Source organism: Lepisosteus oculatus, chromosome 6 (genome assembly GCF_040954835.1).
Source record: "Lepisosteus oculatus isolate fLepOcu1 chromosome 6, fLepOcu1.hap2, whole genome shotgun sequence".
Lineage (NCBI taxonomy): Eukaryota > Metazoa > Chordata > Actinopteri > Semionotiformes > Lepisosteidae > Lepisosteus > Lepisosteus oculatus.
This window is the reverse complement of record NC_090701.1, coordinates 17,195,496-17,213,256: the sequence shown is the minus strand read 5'-3', so window position 1 is coordinate 17,213,256 and position 17,761 is coordinate 17,195,496. Positions and strand designations below refer to the sequence as shown.

At 39.4% G+C, this 17,761-nt stretch overlaps 1 protein-coding gene across 1 annotated transcript in view; it reads right to left on the bottom strand.

The window, feature by feature from the left end:
• fbxl7 (F-box and leucine-rich repeat protein 7) overlaps positions 1–17,761 on the bottom strand; it is a 122,187-nt gene continuing 104,426 nt past the window's right edge. The window contains exons 3-4 of the mRNA XM_006634387.3: positions 7,279–7,890; positions 1–2,720 (exon numbers count right to left, since the gene is read on the bottom strand). Of these exons, the coding sequence (XP_006634450.2) occupies positions 1,984–2,720; positions 7,279–7,890 (1,349 nt within the window). The 3' untranslated portion in view covers positions 1–1,983. The remainder of the gene's footprint in view (positions 2,721–7,278; positions 7,891–17,761) is intronic.

Here is a 17,761-nt window from a genome sequence, read left to right as displayed (position 1 = left end):
TTAATTAAAAGTAGATTTTATTAGATTATTTGAAAAGAAAAAAAAACTGTTCCAAAAGCATTACAGTTCACCCTTATTTTGGTTATTTACATTTATATTTTTACTTTTAACATTGAGCAGATGATCTGAAACGTTCTGATTTTGCAGAAAAAAAACGATTAATGCCGAAGGAAGACTTGAATGCAACAAATGATTGTCCAGACAGTAGTTGCAAAGCACAATATACAAGTATTCAAACAAAGGTGCAGGGGGACTTTTAAAGGAAAAGAACATTAAATCACTCCATATTAACACTGGTTATCAGGCAATTTATATTACAAGCACTGAATGTAAAAGTTTCCAATCTAGGATTACATATCTTGTAGTGACAGCATGCAAGAATCTGCCAATTGAGGTATTTTCCTATAAAATACAACTATTTCCTTCGAAATTTTAACCAATATTAGAAATAGAGTCATTTACAAAAGAATTAGTGTGGCCATATATCAGATTTTTTCATAACAGACAAAGCGGTACGACTACATGGTTTATAGTAAACATTACCAACTTTCCTTGTATGAGAGTAAAAAAAAAACTGTGTCATGAACAATTGCATATGTTGTGTGTTGCTGAGAATAATTAACATTTTCCGAAAGATAACGAAAAAGGGAAATCTGTTACACAAGGATTTTTTTTTTCTAGTTTTGAGTGGTTTAAAAACAGTTACTGGGAGAAATATGATCAACCAATCTCCACGTTAGCTTGCTGATAAATAAATGCACTGGCTTCATACCAAAGGCATACAATAAGGGGTGGAGAGGTGTCTTAAGACAGTAATATGAGAGCATACAAAATCATTTTTACATCTTACAGTCTTCTGACATAATAATTGAACAATTATTTATAATGTATGTAGAAAAATCAAGTTGTCAAACACTAAAGCATGTTGCACAATAGTTCTGAAAGTGCAATTGTATTGTGAAAAAGTCCTTTTAGCATACTAGTTACACAGCAATGTAAAGTACTGTATTGCTATCAAATGACTGTACATTTTTATAGCTTTAAATATGGCTAACAAGTGGTACATGATGTCATCTCACAGACTAAGCTTTATATTACATGAAATCTGCTACATTTGCAACACGTTTAATTTTAATGGAGCTTCTTGACTTAATTAAGGGATTTTGTATTTTGATATTCTCTCCTCAAATGTTCTCTTCTTCACAAACTAGACACCCATTTAAAACTTCAGGCCCAGCTGACAAAAAGCATGACAGAGGAATAGATTTGACATGTGGGTTTGTGCTGTTTAATCACTAATCTGTCCTGTAAAATTGCTCTTACTTTTTTATTTACAAGTACAATGCAGAAACTGCAAGCAAGCAAAGATTTTGTGATTGATTAACCCTCCTTTGCTTGAGCACAATTAGAGATACCCCTTTAATCAGGTGTTAAAAAGTCCCGATTCATCTTACACTTAAAGTGAATGCAAAAGTTTCCATATTGTTTGCACACATTGTAGTTGTAAATGAAAAATAAAGCATGGATGATTTACAAAAAATGATGTTTCAGTTGTAGGTTGGGAAATCTGGGAAATATGCCTTGAACAAATATTAACTGAAATCTTATAGGATAACAGAAAAGAACAACAGAAGCCCTGTACATGTACAGTATATACCATATGAAAATGATTTTTTATTACTTCAAGTACAGTACATGATATACTGATTTTGAGTTGGCAAACGAAGAACTCATAGATTGCCTATTGTTGGGGAGAAAATCGAAAATAATTTAACGAAAACGTAGATGAAAAAACAAAGCAGAAATCTTAATTACACTGGTACGTAGACCGTCCTTCGTTGTTGCGTATGAGCGTTTCACCTCGTGATCTAGTACAATGGAGTATTGCCAACGGCACTGAAAACAAACAAACCTGTATTGCACACCCTTCCCAGAAGTTTTGGTCTCCCTCCCAGCTGTGTTGAAAGGGTGCTGCTCTCCCTCTCAGAAGAAAGCAGGGTTGGTGTGCTCGATGACGCAGCGTTTGCAGTGGCGCTTGACGAACCTCAGAGCCTCCACCGAGATTTCGCAGTCCTGCACGTTCAGCAGCTGCAAGTCGAAGCAGTTGGCCGCCACGATCTGCAGCCCCCGGCCGGTGATGCTCTCGCACGACTTGAGACTGAGCCGCTTCAGGTTGAAGCAGTTGAGCGCCAAGAACTCCAGGCCGCCGTCGGACACCAGGGGGCACTTGCCAATGTCCAGAGACTTGAGCTTGGCGCAGTTCTTCGCCAGGTACTCCAGGCCATGGTCCGTAATGCCCTCGCAGCCCCGCGCGTTGAGGTACCGCAGCTTGGTGCAGTACTTGGCCACGTAGCGGATTCCCACGTCCGTGATGCGGCCGCAGTGGGCGATGCTGAGGTAGCGCAGCCGGGACTCCAGCTTGGCGATCTCCCGCAGGCCGAAGTCGCTGACGAAGCGGCAGTCGCTCACGCTCAGCTCCTTGATGGCGCCGCAGTGGATGACCAGGTAGCGCAGGCCCTCGTCGGTGATGCGCACGCAGCGGCGCAGGTACAGGTGCGTCAGCTGGGTGCAGTGCGCCGCGATGGTGTGCAGCCCCTCGTCCTCCAGCACGAAGCAGTCCGTCATGTCCAGGTAGCGGATGGAGATCTGCTTGCCGTGCAGGGGGGACAGCTTGACGGAGACCTCCCGCGTCAGGCTGATGCAGGTCACCTTGGAACAGCCTGCCGGGAAGGGGAAAGAAAAAAAAACAACATATGTATTCTCGGGGGGCGTGAATTTACACGAACGGATCTGAAAATAACCGAAACTCGGGTTCTGTTCTGCTAGAGAGCCGTGTCAGTATGTCATGGCTGGAGAACAACAAGTGAAGGTTAATTCCATGCAAAAAAAAACAGAAGGGAGAAACACAACATTTCAGCTTTTGGGCCTTCTCATACCGGCAGCGCACACCTGAAGGAGGACCACACCTGGGTCAGTGTGGGACATTCCTTTAAGACCAGGAACGTACTTGGTCCCTTTTTTGAACTGATCCTTCTTAGGAGATGTTGCGTTTCTCCTTCCAATTTTTACGCATGGAATTAACCTTTGCTTGAAACAAGCACTCTCAAAATCATTTCACCAACTACGGCCCGATTTTAGATTAGCAGTAACAGAGTCATTAGGCTCTCGGTTTTGTTGTTTCCAATCTAAAAAATGGAAACTGGTCATCAATCGTGATAAAATAAAGAGTCAATAAAATAAAGAATCGATAAAATGTTACATAGTTATAGATATTAAATCCCACTACTACAGTACCGGTTAGAAATACTTGAAAACAAATTCAAAGATAAATAAAAAAAACATTGGCAAAAACAAGCTCTGCAATGGACAAATGGACAAATGTGCAAGTACTGTATAGAGACCAAAAATACAATACTTTGCCACATCCACAACCAGGAATTAATCATTCATGAAGAAAAAAAATATATTGCTTAAGGACTGCCCAACAAAAAATATGATTAACCATAAAGCAAAATAAAAACATAAAGCAAAAGCCTTTCTACTCACAATGACCTGAAATAACATGCTGTCTACTGGAGTGCTGAAGCGTCTGTGTCAGAAACACCCACAAGGCCCGGTCACCCAGGCGGTGTTAGTGGCTGACTGACAGCTGTTTCCAATGTGTTGCCCTTCAAGAGTAATGTGGCCACTTCAGAGACGAATATCCACTCAAACTAATTCAGCAACTTATTGGAACAGTCTAATACATACCAAATTATAAATTCATTTTCCCATCAGAAAAATTGAAACACTATGGCCAAAGACTTTGAAGGATTTTCCACATGACCAAATTACACATTTCTATATGGAAAATATAGAGACATTAATAATCCCAGTCAGCATTTTTTGTGGTAGGTGGGTGGAAACCAGATTGGCTAAATAAAATTTAAAAAAAAACAACCAGCAAGAACACGCAAACTCCACACACAAGGCTCCATTTTTGGGAATCAAGACCAAACTTGAAGAACTGTGAGGTGATAGCTTAATTTTGGCAAAATATGTGTTGGGAGTCTGTCTTGCGTGTTACACAAATGCCATTGTTGACACCAACATGCTGCATTAAGTGGGGGAAATGAAATGCTTTCTGAACTGTTATTATGAAGATTATACCACTTTGGTTACCCAGTTTATGAGAGATTTTTATTTTTAGGCAAAACCACAGTGACAGTCAAACACTACAGCCAATCAATAAAATTTCGCTATTTTATGGTGGTCACTGTGGTTATAGACCATCAGTCTGTGTGCCAGGATGTTCCCATGGTAACAATAGTTGTGACTCTGTGACTGCTGTGAACCAATCCTGCCCATGTGACCAGGTGGTGTGCCTATCTCCCCACAAAGAAGAGTGACAAAACTGCTATCATATACTGTAGATCTCTCTGACATATGCTCTTATACCTTGAATATATTGCAAATCTGTACTTTTGTCAATTTATCTGATTCTATTTCAGTTCTTATTTAAATAGCACTGGCTTTCTTTTTTTCTCCTTTCTGACAAATATCCTCTCCAGAGAACTTTGAAACAGTTTTAAGTTCTATTATTGCCCAGGCCTTTTGTACACTTTCTACTACATACTTCAAATTGAGTTTTGTTGTTTACAGTAAAACAATTTGACTGGACTACTGAAACAATAACAACAACAAAAACACTTTTCAGCAGGCCGTTGGATATAGGTTTCATGACTAGCAATGGGATATTTATAGAGCCATCAATAAGTCGACACCTTGGAACTTAAGTCCAAGGGGGACTCCAGAGTAGTGTGTTCTAACTGGTCTCTAGAATTCTTAAGCCCCGTGTCATGTCACTAGCCGACTATGACCAAGATTCTCTCAGTGGTTCTCGCTATTGGCTGGGAATAGTTGGCCAGGGTGCTCTCAACACAACACGTCAGCACAGGATGGGACTGAAAAGATCTCAGGAAGAAAGTAGCTCATTTTTACTGGTGTAATATCTCTTAGTTCACCTGTGCACCCCTTGCAACCACAGCAGAAAATTGCCTGATATCCTGTACAGTAAGTAAATGCAGTATTTCAGAATGGTATCCGTGCATTCCTCCGCTGTGATGAACAAATGGACACAGGCCTTTCTCATAGACAAGTAATGTGAGAATTCTGACGGCCAGCAAGTGGCCCCCAGCTGCCAAGTATGTTTCTAAGCGATTTGAATTATCATCTGCTATCCAGGATAAGGCTCCTTTGCTCCTGCAAAACCACTGGTCAATGACTGCAGGATTGTGTCAGTAAAATGTGTTTTCTCATTAATCTTCTTTTAATTTATAAACCTAATAGAGAAACAGCACGAGATAGTGTGACAATTCTTTTGCTTATAGTTTTAATTATATTAACAACAAAAACCAGAACCAAATATCTTATATTTCTGCATTACCACTGCATGACCATGGTGAGCATCTTGGAATCACAAGAGCACTCGACTAGTTATTGGATTCAGTAGTATCACTAGGATTCATTAGATATGACTGGTTTGCCTTACTGTATATTGGAATATACTGTATGTTTGTCGACTATTGTGATTCATTTTATTTTTGCACATAACTGATTACCTGTAGATTTTTCAGGAAAATACTGAAGCTATTTCTTGCTTGTCAACCCAATTACAGTATGTCAGAACAATTTTCCACTCTATCACATGTTCTCTCAAGGGACCCTTGCTGCAGTACTGTGTGGTGGTCATCTCCAGTCTGTTGCAGGTTTTTTTTGCTCTTTAATTTTTTGCTTGTTTTCAATAATTACAGTATAATAGGGAAACATAAATAAAAATAAATATGTCAAAATACTGGACTTTTCCCACTATATAAGGAAAGTCAGCATTAATCTTATTTTAATATACACAGAACACAGCGGGCTTGAATTAAAAACAAAATTGAGGAGTATACATGGCTCTAAAAATTCATTTTGTGCTGTCTGGCTTTTATTTAATTTCTTAAATGTTGCAGAAACTTCATAACTACATATACTTCATAACACCATTTTCCCCGGGGCGCTCCAGAGCTAAGTAATCTAGTATAGCAGCTTGGCAGCAGAGCTACTGTAGGCTGGGAAGACTTTTAGAGGACAGAGAGTTAGTGATTTTAGATTAGATTTAGATTTTAGATTTGGATGCAGCACCAGTGCAAGCAACACATAAGAACCTAAGAAACATAAGAGTCTTGATAAAAATACTGTTTTTGAAACTCACAAAACATCTGAATGGCTGTATTTCACAAAACCGTTTTTTGTTTTATTTAAATTAGCCCATTACTTGTACATTGACAGAACTTATGTACTTACTGTATGTACTTAATGTATTATGTACTGTATTATGTACTAAATTATGTGAGAGAAACCGAGTATTGTTTCTCTCAGGGAAATTTTGAATTTTTACTTGTATCTGAACTTTCTTGTATATTTTTAGAGTAATCACCATTATTTAAACCTCTGGGATGCTGCTTCAGACTCACATCCTCTAATATGAAACGGTACCTAAATTAGTGACACAGAATGTGAAACTAGCCTGATTTCCAGATATCTGCTAGCAGCCATAGTACCCTGTAACTGGCAGCCCACTGAAGCTCAGCAGGTGTGAGCCTGGCCAGTATCTGGATGAGAGACCTCCTGGGAAAAAAGTAAGGTTGCTGCTGGAGGTGGTATTAGTGGGGCCAGTAGGGAGTGGGTCCTAATGCACTATAGTGTACAAAAGCGCTGTCTTTCGGATGAGACGTAAAACCGAGGTCCTGACCCTCTGTGGTCATTGAAAATCCCAGGGTGTTTCTCGAAAAAAGTAGGGGTGTTACCCTGGTGCCCTGGCCAAATTTCACATTGAACTGGCTTCATCACTCTGTTCTCCTCCCCACTGGTGTGAGCATACTGGTGCACTATGTCTGCCGTCACATCATCCAAGTGGGGGCTGCACATTGGTGGTGGAGGGGAGTCCCCATTACCTGTAAAGCGCTTAGAGTGGAGAGTCCAGAAAAAAGCTATAGAAGTGTAAGGAATTATTCTTAATTATTATATCACTGGAACTGACAGAGGCATTCTCTAGGGTGCTCATCACAAAGCATGGTGGGCCTGTTCCTCATACGGTTAAGGGTGGGAGCTACACCTGTTAAACTGCTTCTCGAACCGCAGCGCGATAAGGATTTTCTAGCTGGAAAGGTAGACCAGCTAGATGCGGGAGCCAAGCCAAGCAAAATGAAATTCCGTTTTCCAAGCAGGTGCAAATAATAGAAGGTAAGTCCATACCCGAAACGTCGAGATACTCCAAGTTGGGGCAACGCGACACGATGTCAAAGACGGCCTCGTTGGAGATGTTGTAGCAGCCGGACACCTCCAGCCGCCGCAGCTCGGGGCAGCATTGCGCAATGGTGTAGAGTCCCCTGTCGGTGAGACGCCGGCAGCCACTGACGATGACCGTCTCCAGCATGAGGCACACGTTGGGCGTGTCTTGGCACAGCCGGCGAGTCAGGATCCTCAGGGCGCGGTCCACATTCACCATGTCCCCCGTCAGGCGGATAGTCCTCCATAGCCGCGGGTCCCAGGCCAGGTTGTACCAGCGGCGACAGACCCGCGCGCAGCGGCAGAGCTGGTTCGTGGGCAGGTGGGAGAAGATCTGGATGAAGGAGTGGTCGGGCAGGATGTCGATGGGAGCCTGCTCCTTCTGCTGCCTGGACGCGGGCCGTATGTGGGGGTGGGGCAGGCAGGTGGTAGGAGGGGCATGCACCATGGCGATGGTCTCCCCAGTAACAGAGGAAGAGGAGGTGGACGAGTCCTTCCCGTTGATGCATGCCTGTGAACTGGGCGGGCAGATTAGAGCAGGGCTGGGCGTGCTCAGCGTCCGCATGCTCAGGTCAGAATCTGCAAGGGAAACAGGGCATTAATTAACCGTACTGTACATTCAATAAAATCTGGCAAAACCTTTTAAAAAAATGGGAAAAGCCAAAAAATCCTTGAAGTGATTTAAGTTGAGTTTAAGGATTCTTGTATAGTTGTGGAAATACATAGAAATGTCCTTGCTTAATTATTTAAGCACGCTTGCAAAAAATGAATAACCCTGTAGGGACTAGTTACTTTCACTGCTGTGCCCTTTCAGATTAAGATATTAACAATTACTATTTGGTTGTCACAATCTGAAGATAGAATAATGTATTGGTTGGCTACCTTGATGTTACAAAGCTATGGTTTCTTTCTTTGGTTCGTGAGTGATTTTCTAAGGTGTTTTTTATTGATCTTATTCAGATCAATTCATTTTATGCTTGCTTTTTAGTTGAACAATCCACACAAAATACAAATAGAAGGGACTGACTGACCTTATACATATTACATATTACATGGCCATTCACATGTTATGCACCACTGACCTATATTATAAGGGATATCTTTCATCAAAAACTCCTTGTCTTGTGTGCTTTTTGCCATGTATTTCCATCTATTAGTTCCTCGTGAAAGATCAGTTTATAACTTTGTCCTGGAATCCCAGAGCTTCTCCTGTGACAACACCATGAACACTGATTAACCTTGCTAGGATGTCCATTGTAGGTGGAAGGAATCTGGTGTACTCAAGGAAAACGCAGAACTATTGCAGTATTGCCGTATTGCAACCAATACAGTGATGCTAGGGGGAATGATTAAACTGCAGCACAACCTGTTTCCTTTCTGAACCCGACAGGACATCTTCAGCCCCATTGGCAAAGTAAGAGAGACTTGGGGAACACTGGACACTATGATCAGATAGAAAAAGTATGAATAGATACTGCCCTTAAAATCAATCAAATTAATCTAAATTAAGTTTCAAATGTACAGAACCTTCTGGCAAAACAGCAATGATTCGTCACTAAGAAGATACTGAGGGCTCTCTTCTTTTCTCACTGTGTCTGCACTGTTGCTTGAATACTATTTAAGAATACCAATGAGGCCATAACGACAAGTATACTTCAAAGGAGGTGTGGGGTTGTGGTGAGATTCAACAAAAATATCCCAGACCTCTGAAATTCAAAGCTGACAGCCCTCTGTACGCAAGCCATTTAATACGTTTTGAAAACCAGGTCAAGAGAGCAGAGGAAGTGACATCTCATATATTCAGCCTGAGAACGTGAGCTGTCATGAGTGCACATATTAAAATCCGAAGCTAATTTCCTGTTTCCACAGAAAACATTGAGAAAGCTCAATACGCAATTCGTCTGGTTTGTGTTTCTTTGCGATTTGAATACTCTGATTGTGACATTGACTTGAGCCATGAAATATCCATTACATAGAAATGTGTCAAAGAGCATAGATGATTTCAACAGTACACGTGTTTATTGTAATATAACGTCATTTAAAGCAATTTAGAAGGATGTTAACAGGAACACGTGGCAACTACAAGTGTGACCATAAAGGATCAATCTAAAATGTTAAAGAAAAAAAAATTCAGCTATACACAAGTCACTGTATTTTGTGAAAACGCAGATAAATCTGACTTAGCTGAAATTGTCTCAGAATATTTTTAGATTAAATCTGAATTCTGATTTTGACAGATTCTTTAAACAATCATTTCATTCCTTTTCTGAAGTTACAGTATGTGGAAGATGCATTAATGATTTTGAATACACAAAGCCCTGTATACAAATGGAAGGCCTGCTCTTTTCAAGGTAGACCGATATGCTGAATAAAAAATGGGGAATGTATACACAGTATATATAAATGATGAGTAATGATACTGTAGCACTTTAATTCAAATAACTGACTACAACATAACATATTTGTTAAAAACATGTAGTCCATAGATGTCAGTGCCGCAGGAAGGTACCACTTTGATGTAAGTCCACACTTTGTGTACGTATTATAATGTACCTCCAAAGTACAATACATAATTTAGGAGAAAGTTATAGAAATAGATAAGTCTAAGAGTTTTTGTCCTGGCAACTATAGAGTCTATAAACAATTTGTCCTTATGCAGCACATTTCAAGCTCATATTGAGGTCCACAGAAACCAGGACAATTTATTATTTTTAATATATGTGATGAGGGTAAAAAACACCACGAACATCTGGGATGGTTTTGTTGGCATTTCTGGAAACCCTTTATCATGTTCATACGCCCACTATTAAATTGGAGCATATATTTGCTGGCAAACTGGGATAATTCCCCAGGTGAAGGATCTTATTGACCTAGGCTTTGGCCAAACGCTGGACACAGGACCCAGCAGTGCCAAGCATTGAACAAACAGGCCGTTCCTAAGGCCTGTTTTTGTTTTACAGTACGTTTGCGATTCTGTAGTGCTTTTTTTAATCTCTGACAGCCTTAAAGCTCTTCATAGACGAGGTCTCACTCTCTGGAGGTGGTGCATGGTGGCCATTTTGTATGAACAGGAATTTCCTCAGGACACCAGGCCCTGACACTATCATTGCCAAGGACATTCAAGAAGTAGACAAGGACCTGCTGCAGTTTCACCAGGTAGACACCATGGCCTACAGGATATTGTCCTTTGCCATCATCCTAACAATTGGTTAAGGTTAGGAAATGAGGACCCTCTTCTGGTCTACCAATGCCACTTTTGGCATCAACCGGTTTAGCCTAACTGTTTCCACAAGCTCCTGTTAACATAATATTAAAGGTGTCAGCTCTTTGAGAACTTTTTTCATATGAAGTCAAACCATTTCAGCACTCGATCCCATTTTTTCTAATTCCCCTAGAAGGTATTCCAAATTTCAAATCAGAAATCGCAACAGCATTTTCATCTATAATCTGTATTTTTTTATCGTGACAGTGAGCTAAGCCAACCACATCAACTATAAAACAACTATAAAGCAATGTTTTCAAGAACAGCTCAAACAATAACAATAGGGTCTATTTCTCAGTACTTCTGTGTGGCCTTTTCTTTGGCTCCTTTCCCGACAAAGTGGTTTAAAATGAACAATTTGTAGAGCCATTTATCAGCAGGACACAGTTCAAGATTTGCAACTTCCGTCTCAGAGATTATTTCAACAAAAATGAATTTGCTTTGTTTACTGGACAAGTTCTCCCTTTAAATTATTTAATGTTCAATTAATAAACACTGCTCCCTGTGAAAACAAGACTGCAGTCTACTTTCTGGGATGATAATGGATGATTAGGATTTTATCCATTATCCATTAGTAGAAAATACATGTGTGGTTTCAAAAAGTTTATCTTTCTATTTCTAATTGCTTTTAGTTGTATTTCTTCTTAGTTTTGTTGCAAAAGGCTTTTATCTTAAAAAGGGCTACCATTCCTTTTATGGACTTTTAGTGATAGGCCTTAATATTGTTTTAGATTTAATATAAGAACATGCTACTTAGGAAACCTCTGTTGTGGATTGCATTGCTTCATTTGGTATTGCAAGTTGAGCCCTATGTTCATGACACTACTATCTTGAATTTAGAACTTGGAACCAACCAGATGCGACAGGGATTGAACTGCAAACAGCAATGCATCATACGTGAAACTCAAAGCCAGAGAGGGCTTCCCAACAAAACTGGTTGTAGTGTTTTCAATGCTCAACTCTACTCTTAGTATTGTGGATGTGCAATATACTGTAGAAATTAATGGTGGACCACATGGTCTAGATCTTTCCTGTGGTGGGGTGGAAGTTAACAGGGTCTCATCTGGTCATCAATCCTTGATGAACACCTCTACATGATATAAGAGAATGACTAGCTATTCCAAACACACACAAAAAAAAACATATGGTATGAAAAAAGAACAGGGACAGTAACTGAATCTATCAGTAACTTCAGACAGAGGAGATAACTGTAGAGTTACTTTGAGAAAGCTAGATTGTTTTCAATGGTAGTGTTTTTCTTTTCCCTGTAGGCTCTTGACTCCAAGTGAATAATTGTTTATCCATGCTTCATTATAATGTTAAGATACTACTCTATATTAAGACATTATACCACTCCCAACTCAGGTGTGGAGAACACAATTTGGCACCAGTACAAAAAATACATCTGCTGACCTCATAATGTCATAAGCTCTGGAATCAGGCTAGTGCCAGGAACTTTTCTTTTTGCACAAGTGCACGCATTGCAATTCCACGTGGCGGACTGGCAAAGATTCTGTTGCTTCAGTTGGCACGCATTCCACTATTCCAGCTCAGTAATGCCATGTGTCTTAGGATGGCAACCGGAGCTTTATAAAAATAGAAACCTCAGAAGACAGGCAGAATACATCATCAGGGAAAACTGTCCAGTTTTGGAAAATGAAGCTCACAAAACCCAGAGATACTTGGGTTTCCCTCAAGCATTATAATTGCGAAAATAAATCTGTCAAGTTTCGGTTCTCTGAGTTACTAATCATGGCAGTCCAAACAATATTTGTCACCCTTCCAAAAGTGCATATGGAAACCTCTCTAAAGCATTTAAGTGGCAGACTCACATTGTTCTGCCTGTGGGAGCTCCGATATTCAACAGCTGGGTTTAATACAGAAACTCAATGCCCAGATGGAAGATAGCTGAAAGAGAGAGCTCTTCTGTGTCTGTGGCATTACTCCAGGAATTTATAATAAGTTATATCCACACACAAATTTAGTATATTTTTGTCCTAAACACATCCTGTCAAGCAATTACAAAATATTCTAATCTGTATGATCTCAGAATAATGTTATTAGAAATGATGTACACATTTTGTTTATATTACAGGCAGTGCCTGAGAGGGAACAGGGAATTGGTAAAAGAAGGATTGCCAAGTATACAAGACGTGTTCCTGCAAATAGCTGCTTTTCTCCCTAAAATTCCCCTTTAAATAAGAACTCTCCCAAGGTAGCAGCAGAAGCTCTGCTCTTGGAACGATGATGCTGTTACACAGCACATGGCTTCTTTCATGTCACTGGGTTTCAGGCATCTGCATACCACATCCATTGACTCATAAAATGTGGCTATCATTGGCAGCTTCAGGGCAGCGCTCTGAACAAAGAGTAAAATTACACCAATTTCAGAACAAATTGCATCCTTTTGTTCAGTCATTGTCACCGGGTGACAACGTTATTTAACTGTACTGTTCGAGGAGTTTGCACAACCATGAAGCTTTGAAAGTCCTCATTTCTTCCATTTCCTGAAGACTTCAGGAAGCAATCAAAAGGCCTGTAAATGAGGAAACCCAATCTACAGTTGATCTGCAAGTCGACGGGAATCGTATTTTCTGAAGTTTTCAAATAACTGAAATGTTAAAAAACATCCTTGTTTAGGTAGATAATTTAAACACTATTAAATGCCTAGAAAACAAAAACTTTAGTTCCTCCAGTTGTAATGTTAAATAATATGCAACTATAATTCCAATCAATTTAAAAAGAGCTTTTTTGTCATATTTAAAACTTTTTCTTTGCTATGTGTTTTATGTGTATTTATGGTAATTCTGTGCCCTAGTGGGAAAATACAATTGGAAAGTACATTATTTTCAAAAGTATTCACCCCTTTGCAATGAAGTCCAATTTCATTATATCACAAATGTTGTATAAATTTTTTAGTCAATGTTTTTAATCACATCATGACCGGGTGAAAGAGGTTAAATGTCAGCAAAAACTGCAGAAAAAAATCAAAAGATGATGAATGAAAAAATATTCACCCCCTTTGCTGAGGCAAACCTAAATTAGTTCAGGTTCACGAATGACCTTAACTCATCACACAATCAGTCAAATGGCCATATTAAAATTAATTGTTTTAAATACATTTAATTTAATTTACCACTCAGGAAGTAAATTTCAAGGAAAGCTGAAACCACGTAGGTTTTCAAAAAACACCGGGATAAAGCTGTGGAAAGATCACAGGTCAGAATAGAAGAAGGGTATAAAAATTGCAAAGACACCTGTCAAAGATAACTTAATGCACAGTGAAGTCAATCACGTGGGAAGTGTACTGTACCACCCTGACACCCTGCCTAAGCCTCCCAACTGAGCAGATGGGCAAGGAATAAACTGGTTTGGATTGCTTCCATGAGACTTTGAGTGACCACAGAGTTCAATGGCTGAGATGGGAGAATATGTACAGGAGTCAACAACATTCAAGAAACTCCCCAAAGCTGGCCTGTATGACAGGGCAAAAAAGAAGCCATTACTGAAAAATAGGAATTAAAGAGAATTGAAGAGAAGAGAATTTGCAAATGTGGCAAAAGGTTTTGTGAAGCAATGTCGGAACTTTTTGGTCTACGTACAAACACAGTGTGTTGATGTCACTGCAAACACAGCTTTTCATATATAATTCTGCTTCTTGTCACCAGAGACTGAGAAGCTTGTGAAGACTGAGGGGAAAATGGCTGGAGCAAAGAACAAGCGAATATTCTTGTGTGCTAAAGGCCTAAAACTTAGCTGAAAATGTATCATTCAGCAGTTAAAGGACTCAAATCACAAGGCCCAAGCTATGGTAAACTGGTTTAGGGTAGCACACTATCCTGGTGTGCAAAGTTAGTAGAGAAAAAGACTCAAGGCTGTAATTGACGCCAAAGGCATTTCCAGCAATTATTGACTCAGGGGACTGAATACAGTACTGATGCAATCAACAAATTTACTTTTTCTGATTTTTTGGCAGTTTTTGTTGACATTTAGTTTCTTTCAGCCATAAAAAATTTCAGTTTTAAGCATTCAAGTCTTAATATATGCACTTTAAAATGTGTATACATCATTTGTACTTATTATTGCATTATTGGATAGGAATGAATATTTTTGAAAGGTAATGTACTAATAATCCATATACACACATCCTTAAGAGTAGAGAAGTTAAGAGCAGAGAAAATTGTCCCTCAGTGCTGATAAGGTCAACTAGAATGTAATAGGATAGTTTTCACTCACAGAACTTACTGTATCGGGCTACAAAATAACTGTCTGCCTTATCTCCCAACCAGGCAACCTCTATTTCTTAATAATCTACAGCGTTTTAAATTAGTTCTGGCATAATTTAAAGCAGAAAAGTGCCGGAAACCTCAGCGCTTAAGGATAAAGTTGATCTTGGTTTTACAGAGGTGGTGAGAATAAGTGTATGCGAACGTGTGAAATAAAAGATGCTCAAGAAATATTCTTCACTTTTCTCATGCCTCCCTTGCACAACATCGAGGAAGAAATGGATTGCAGGACCAAGGCCCTGCCAACACTTAATAATCAGCTGTCTGGCAAAACAACCAGTAAACTGTTCCGTCTGCTCTTCTTGGGACTCCTCCAGGGTAGAATGGCAGAACACAAGCTGCACAGGTCTTCCACATGAAAACTGATATCTGCCTGGACAGCTGTTTCGCAGAATGATCCTAATATGTAATTGCTAATGAGGAACAGAGACAGGAAACACAGTTGTGTTGGGACAGTAGGCATTGTTTTGTGCTTTGGCAGTTATTGTATATACAGAATATTGTGCTTTCCTTTTTCTTCTGGGGGTCTGGATAAGAAGAGTCTGTTTTTCTTATTAAAAAATCTCTCTACTCACACATTTTAGCAGAGAAACTGTGTGCAGGATTGAAGAATTTAAGAAAGCATATGAACAAGCAGGAGGCCATTTAGCTAATTATGATTGCAAGGAGCTTATTGAACGCATGGATCACATTAAGCTGTTTTGTTAAGGATGCAATGGAATCTGCTTCAACAATATGGCCAGATACCATATTGGGCCAGACACCCATTATCCTTTGCATGATGTAAGAGTTCTGCCTGTTTAGACTTCTACGTGTACACCATCTTTATTTCCACCTGTCTTTTCAAAATTTTTAAAGACTTGAATGGCTTTTAAATGAATGAATGAATGCATGGATGAATGAATGTCCATGTTCAAAATGAAGTACAGTAGTTCTGTGTCTTAATATCACTGCTGATTTAAAGAATTCGTTGCTGAACTGTGGCTCTCTGCAGGTGCAAGGCCTGTCATCCCTGGAGTAGAGGCCTATCACAAAAGGGCACTTTAACTTAACAATCTTAAAATGAACTGATAACTACAACCTTTCCAATATTTCAAAATGTTATGTTGTTAACCACATAACTGAAGTGTCACCGGATGACAAAAACACAAATCCATTAGACCAAATGCTGAAGAAAAAAGTTTGAAGCAAACTGTCAAGAAACTGCCCCGTTATTTGCACAAAATCCAAAAGGAATTAGGTGACTAGATGGAGGATTAAAGATTTAAATGGACTTTAATCCCTCTGATGTGACAACTGGGAGTACTCACAGCTGTTCAGTCACAGAGGTGGTGATACAATGCTTATTTCATTTACAATTTAGGAAGGAAGACAAAAATCCAAGTACTCATCACGATACAGTGCTTTAAAGAACCACAGTAAAATGTGATTTCTGCACACTGCTACAAACAGGAATGATAACTTAATACTATAAATAAAATACCTTAAATTATAAATGATCAAACCAACAGTCTGTTGAGCATCTCAAAGCATGGATTACTGATTTTTAATCCTTTGCAGTGGTAATCGTACTAAGACCAATAATGTGTTAAATCTTCTAAGCAGCAAGATTTATCTAATTACATGATTCGAGAAATGCTAACAAAGTCTTCTGGAGTCATTCAGGTACTCTTCAGCTTACATTGTGTTTTTGTTTTATTTTTTATTTTCCAAAATTCAACAAGAAGCCAAATAAAATTGAACAGTTTGATTTAGAGACTGAGCATTCCATCTAGCAATATGTTTAACCTATATTGGATTAACAGATCATTAATAAGGATGTTATAATAACCAGGGAGGGACTAGCTTTAATGAACATTAATTGCATGCTGCTTAAGAAAACGAAGATGGCTCCCCCACAGAATTAATTAATGGACACTGGTGTTAAGAACTTCCTATGTGCTTGCTTGTTAAAATGTTGGTGCTTTTGATGCTGAACATAGACAAGAGGTGTTCAAATCCTGGTGTATCAGAACTGGTGTATCTGCACGTTTTCATTCCAATTCAGATCTTAACAAGATAATTCATCTGGTAACTGGCCTAACTGGACCCTTTTAACAGCTTCTCTCAGCTCTTCAGTTGCCAGAGCTTTAAAGATACTGTACCATCAAAACCTGCAAGATATACCAGCCTTCCTGGACCAGGCCTACACAGCAATGACCATAGACTGCCCAGTTTTGCATCAGTATGTACTATATATAGAAATGTTTCAAGATGGTGGCATCCATATTCACCATATCAACAATCGACAGTTCAATCAAGTCAGTTTTCAATCGCTTTTCCTTAGGTATTTTGTCTGTTAAGATTTCCGGGTGGGATCTTCATGGAATTTTCTCTTTCGTTTCATTTTAATAGCATTCTGGTTATCACATATTCTGAATTAAAATAAACAGAACTATTTTGAAGTCTGAACTTCCGGTAGTAAGAGGCTTTAGTTTGTGTTCCGCCTCACTCCTTCCCCAGAAGGTGCAGGCAGATTCAGAGCAGGGTGCTGGCCAGCCTGCTTCGCCTGCTGGTCACAGGAATACATATTCCAGACTCCACAGCCTACTGTGGAAACTGATTCAATGCCAGCCATTGACTGGACAAAACCTTCATCTACAGTCTGGATGTCTGTAGCTGATTGAAAACACAGGGCAGCACGCAGACAGAGTACAGCATGTGTGCTTTCTCATTGTAGTCCTGAAGCAGTAGATACACAGTTTTAAATATATAATATATTGGTAACTTGGACTGAAAAAAATTCAGTGAGTATTGCTATCTGATTTGATGTTAGGTGTCAGCTTCTTGATATACAGTAGGGCTGAAATCACAAAATAAAACTGGCAGATGTCCTTATTTGGGCTTTCTTACCTATCTGTCA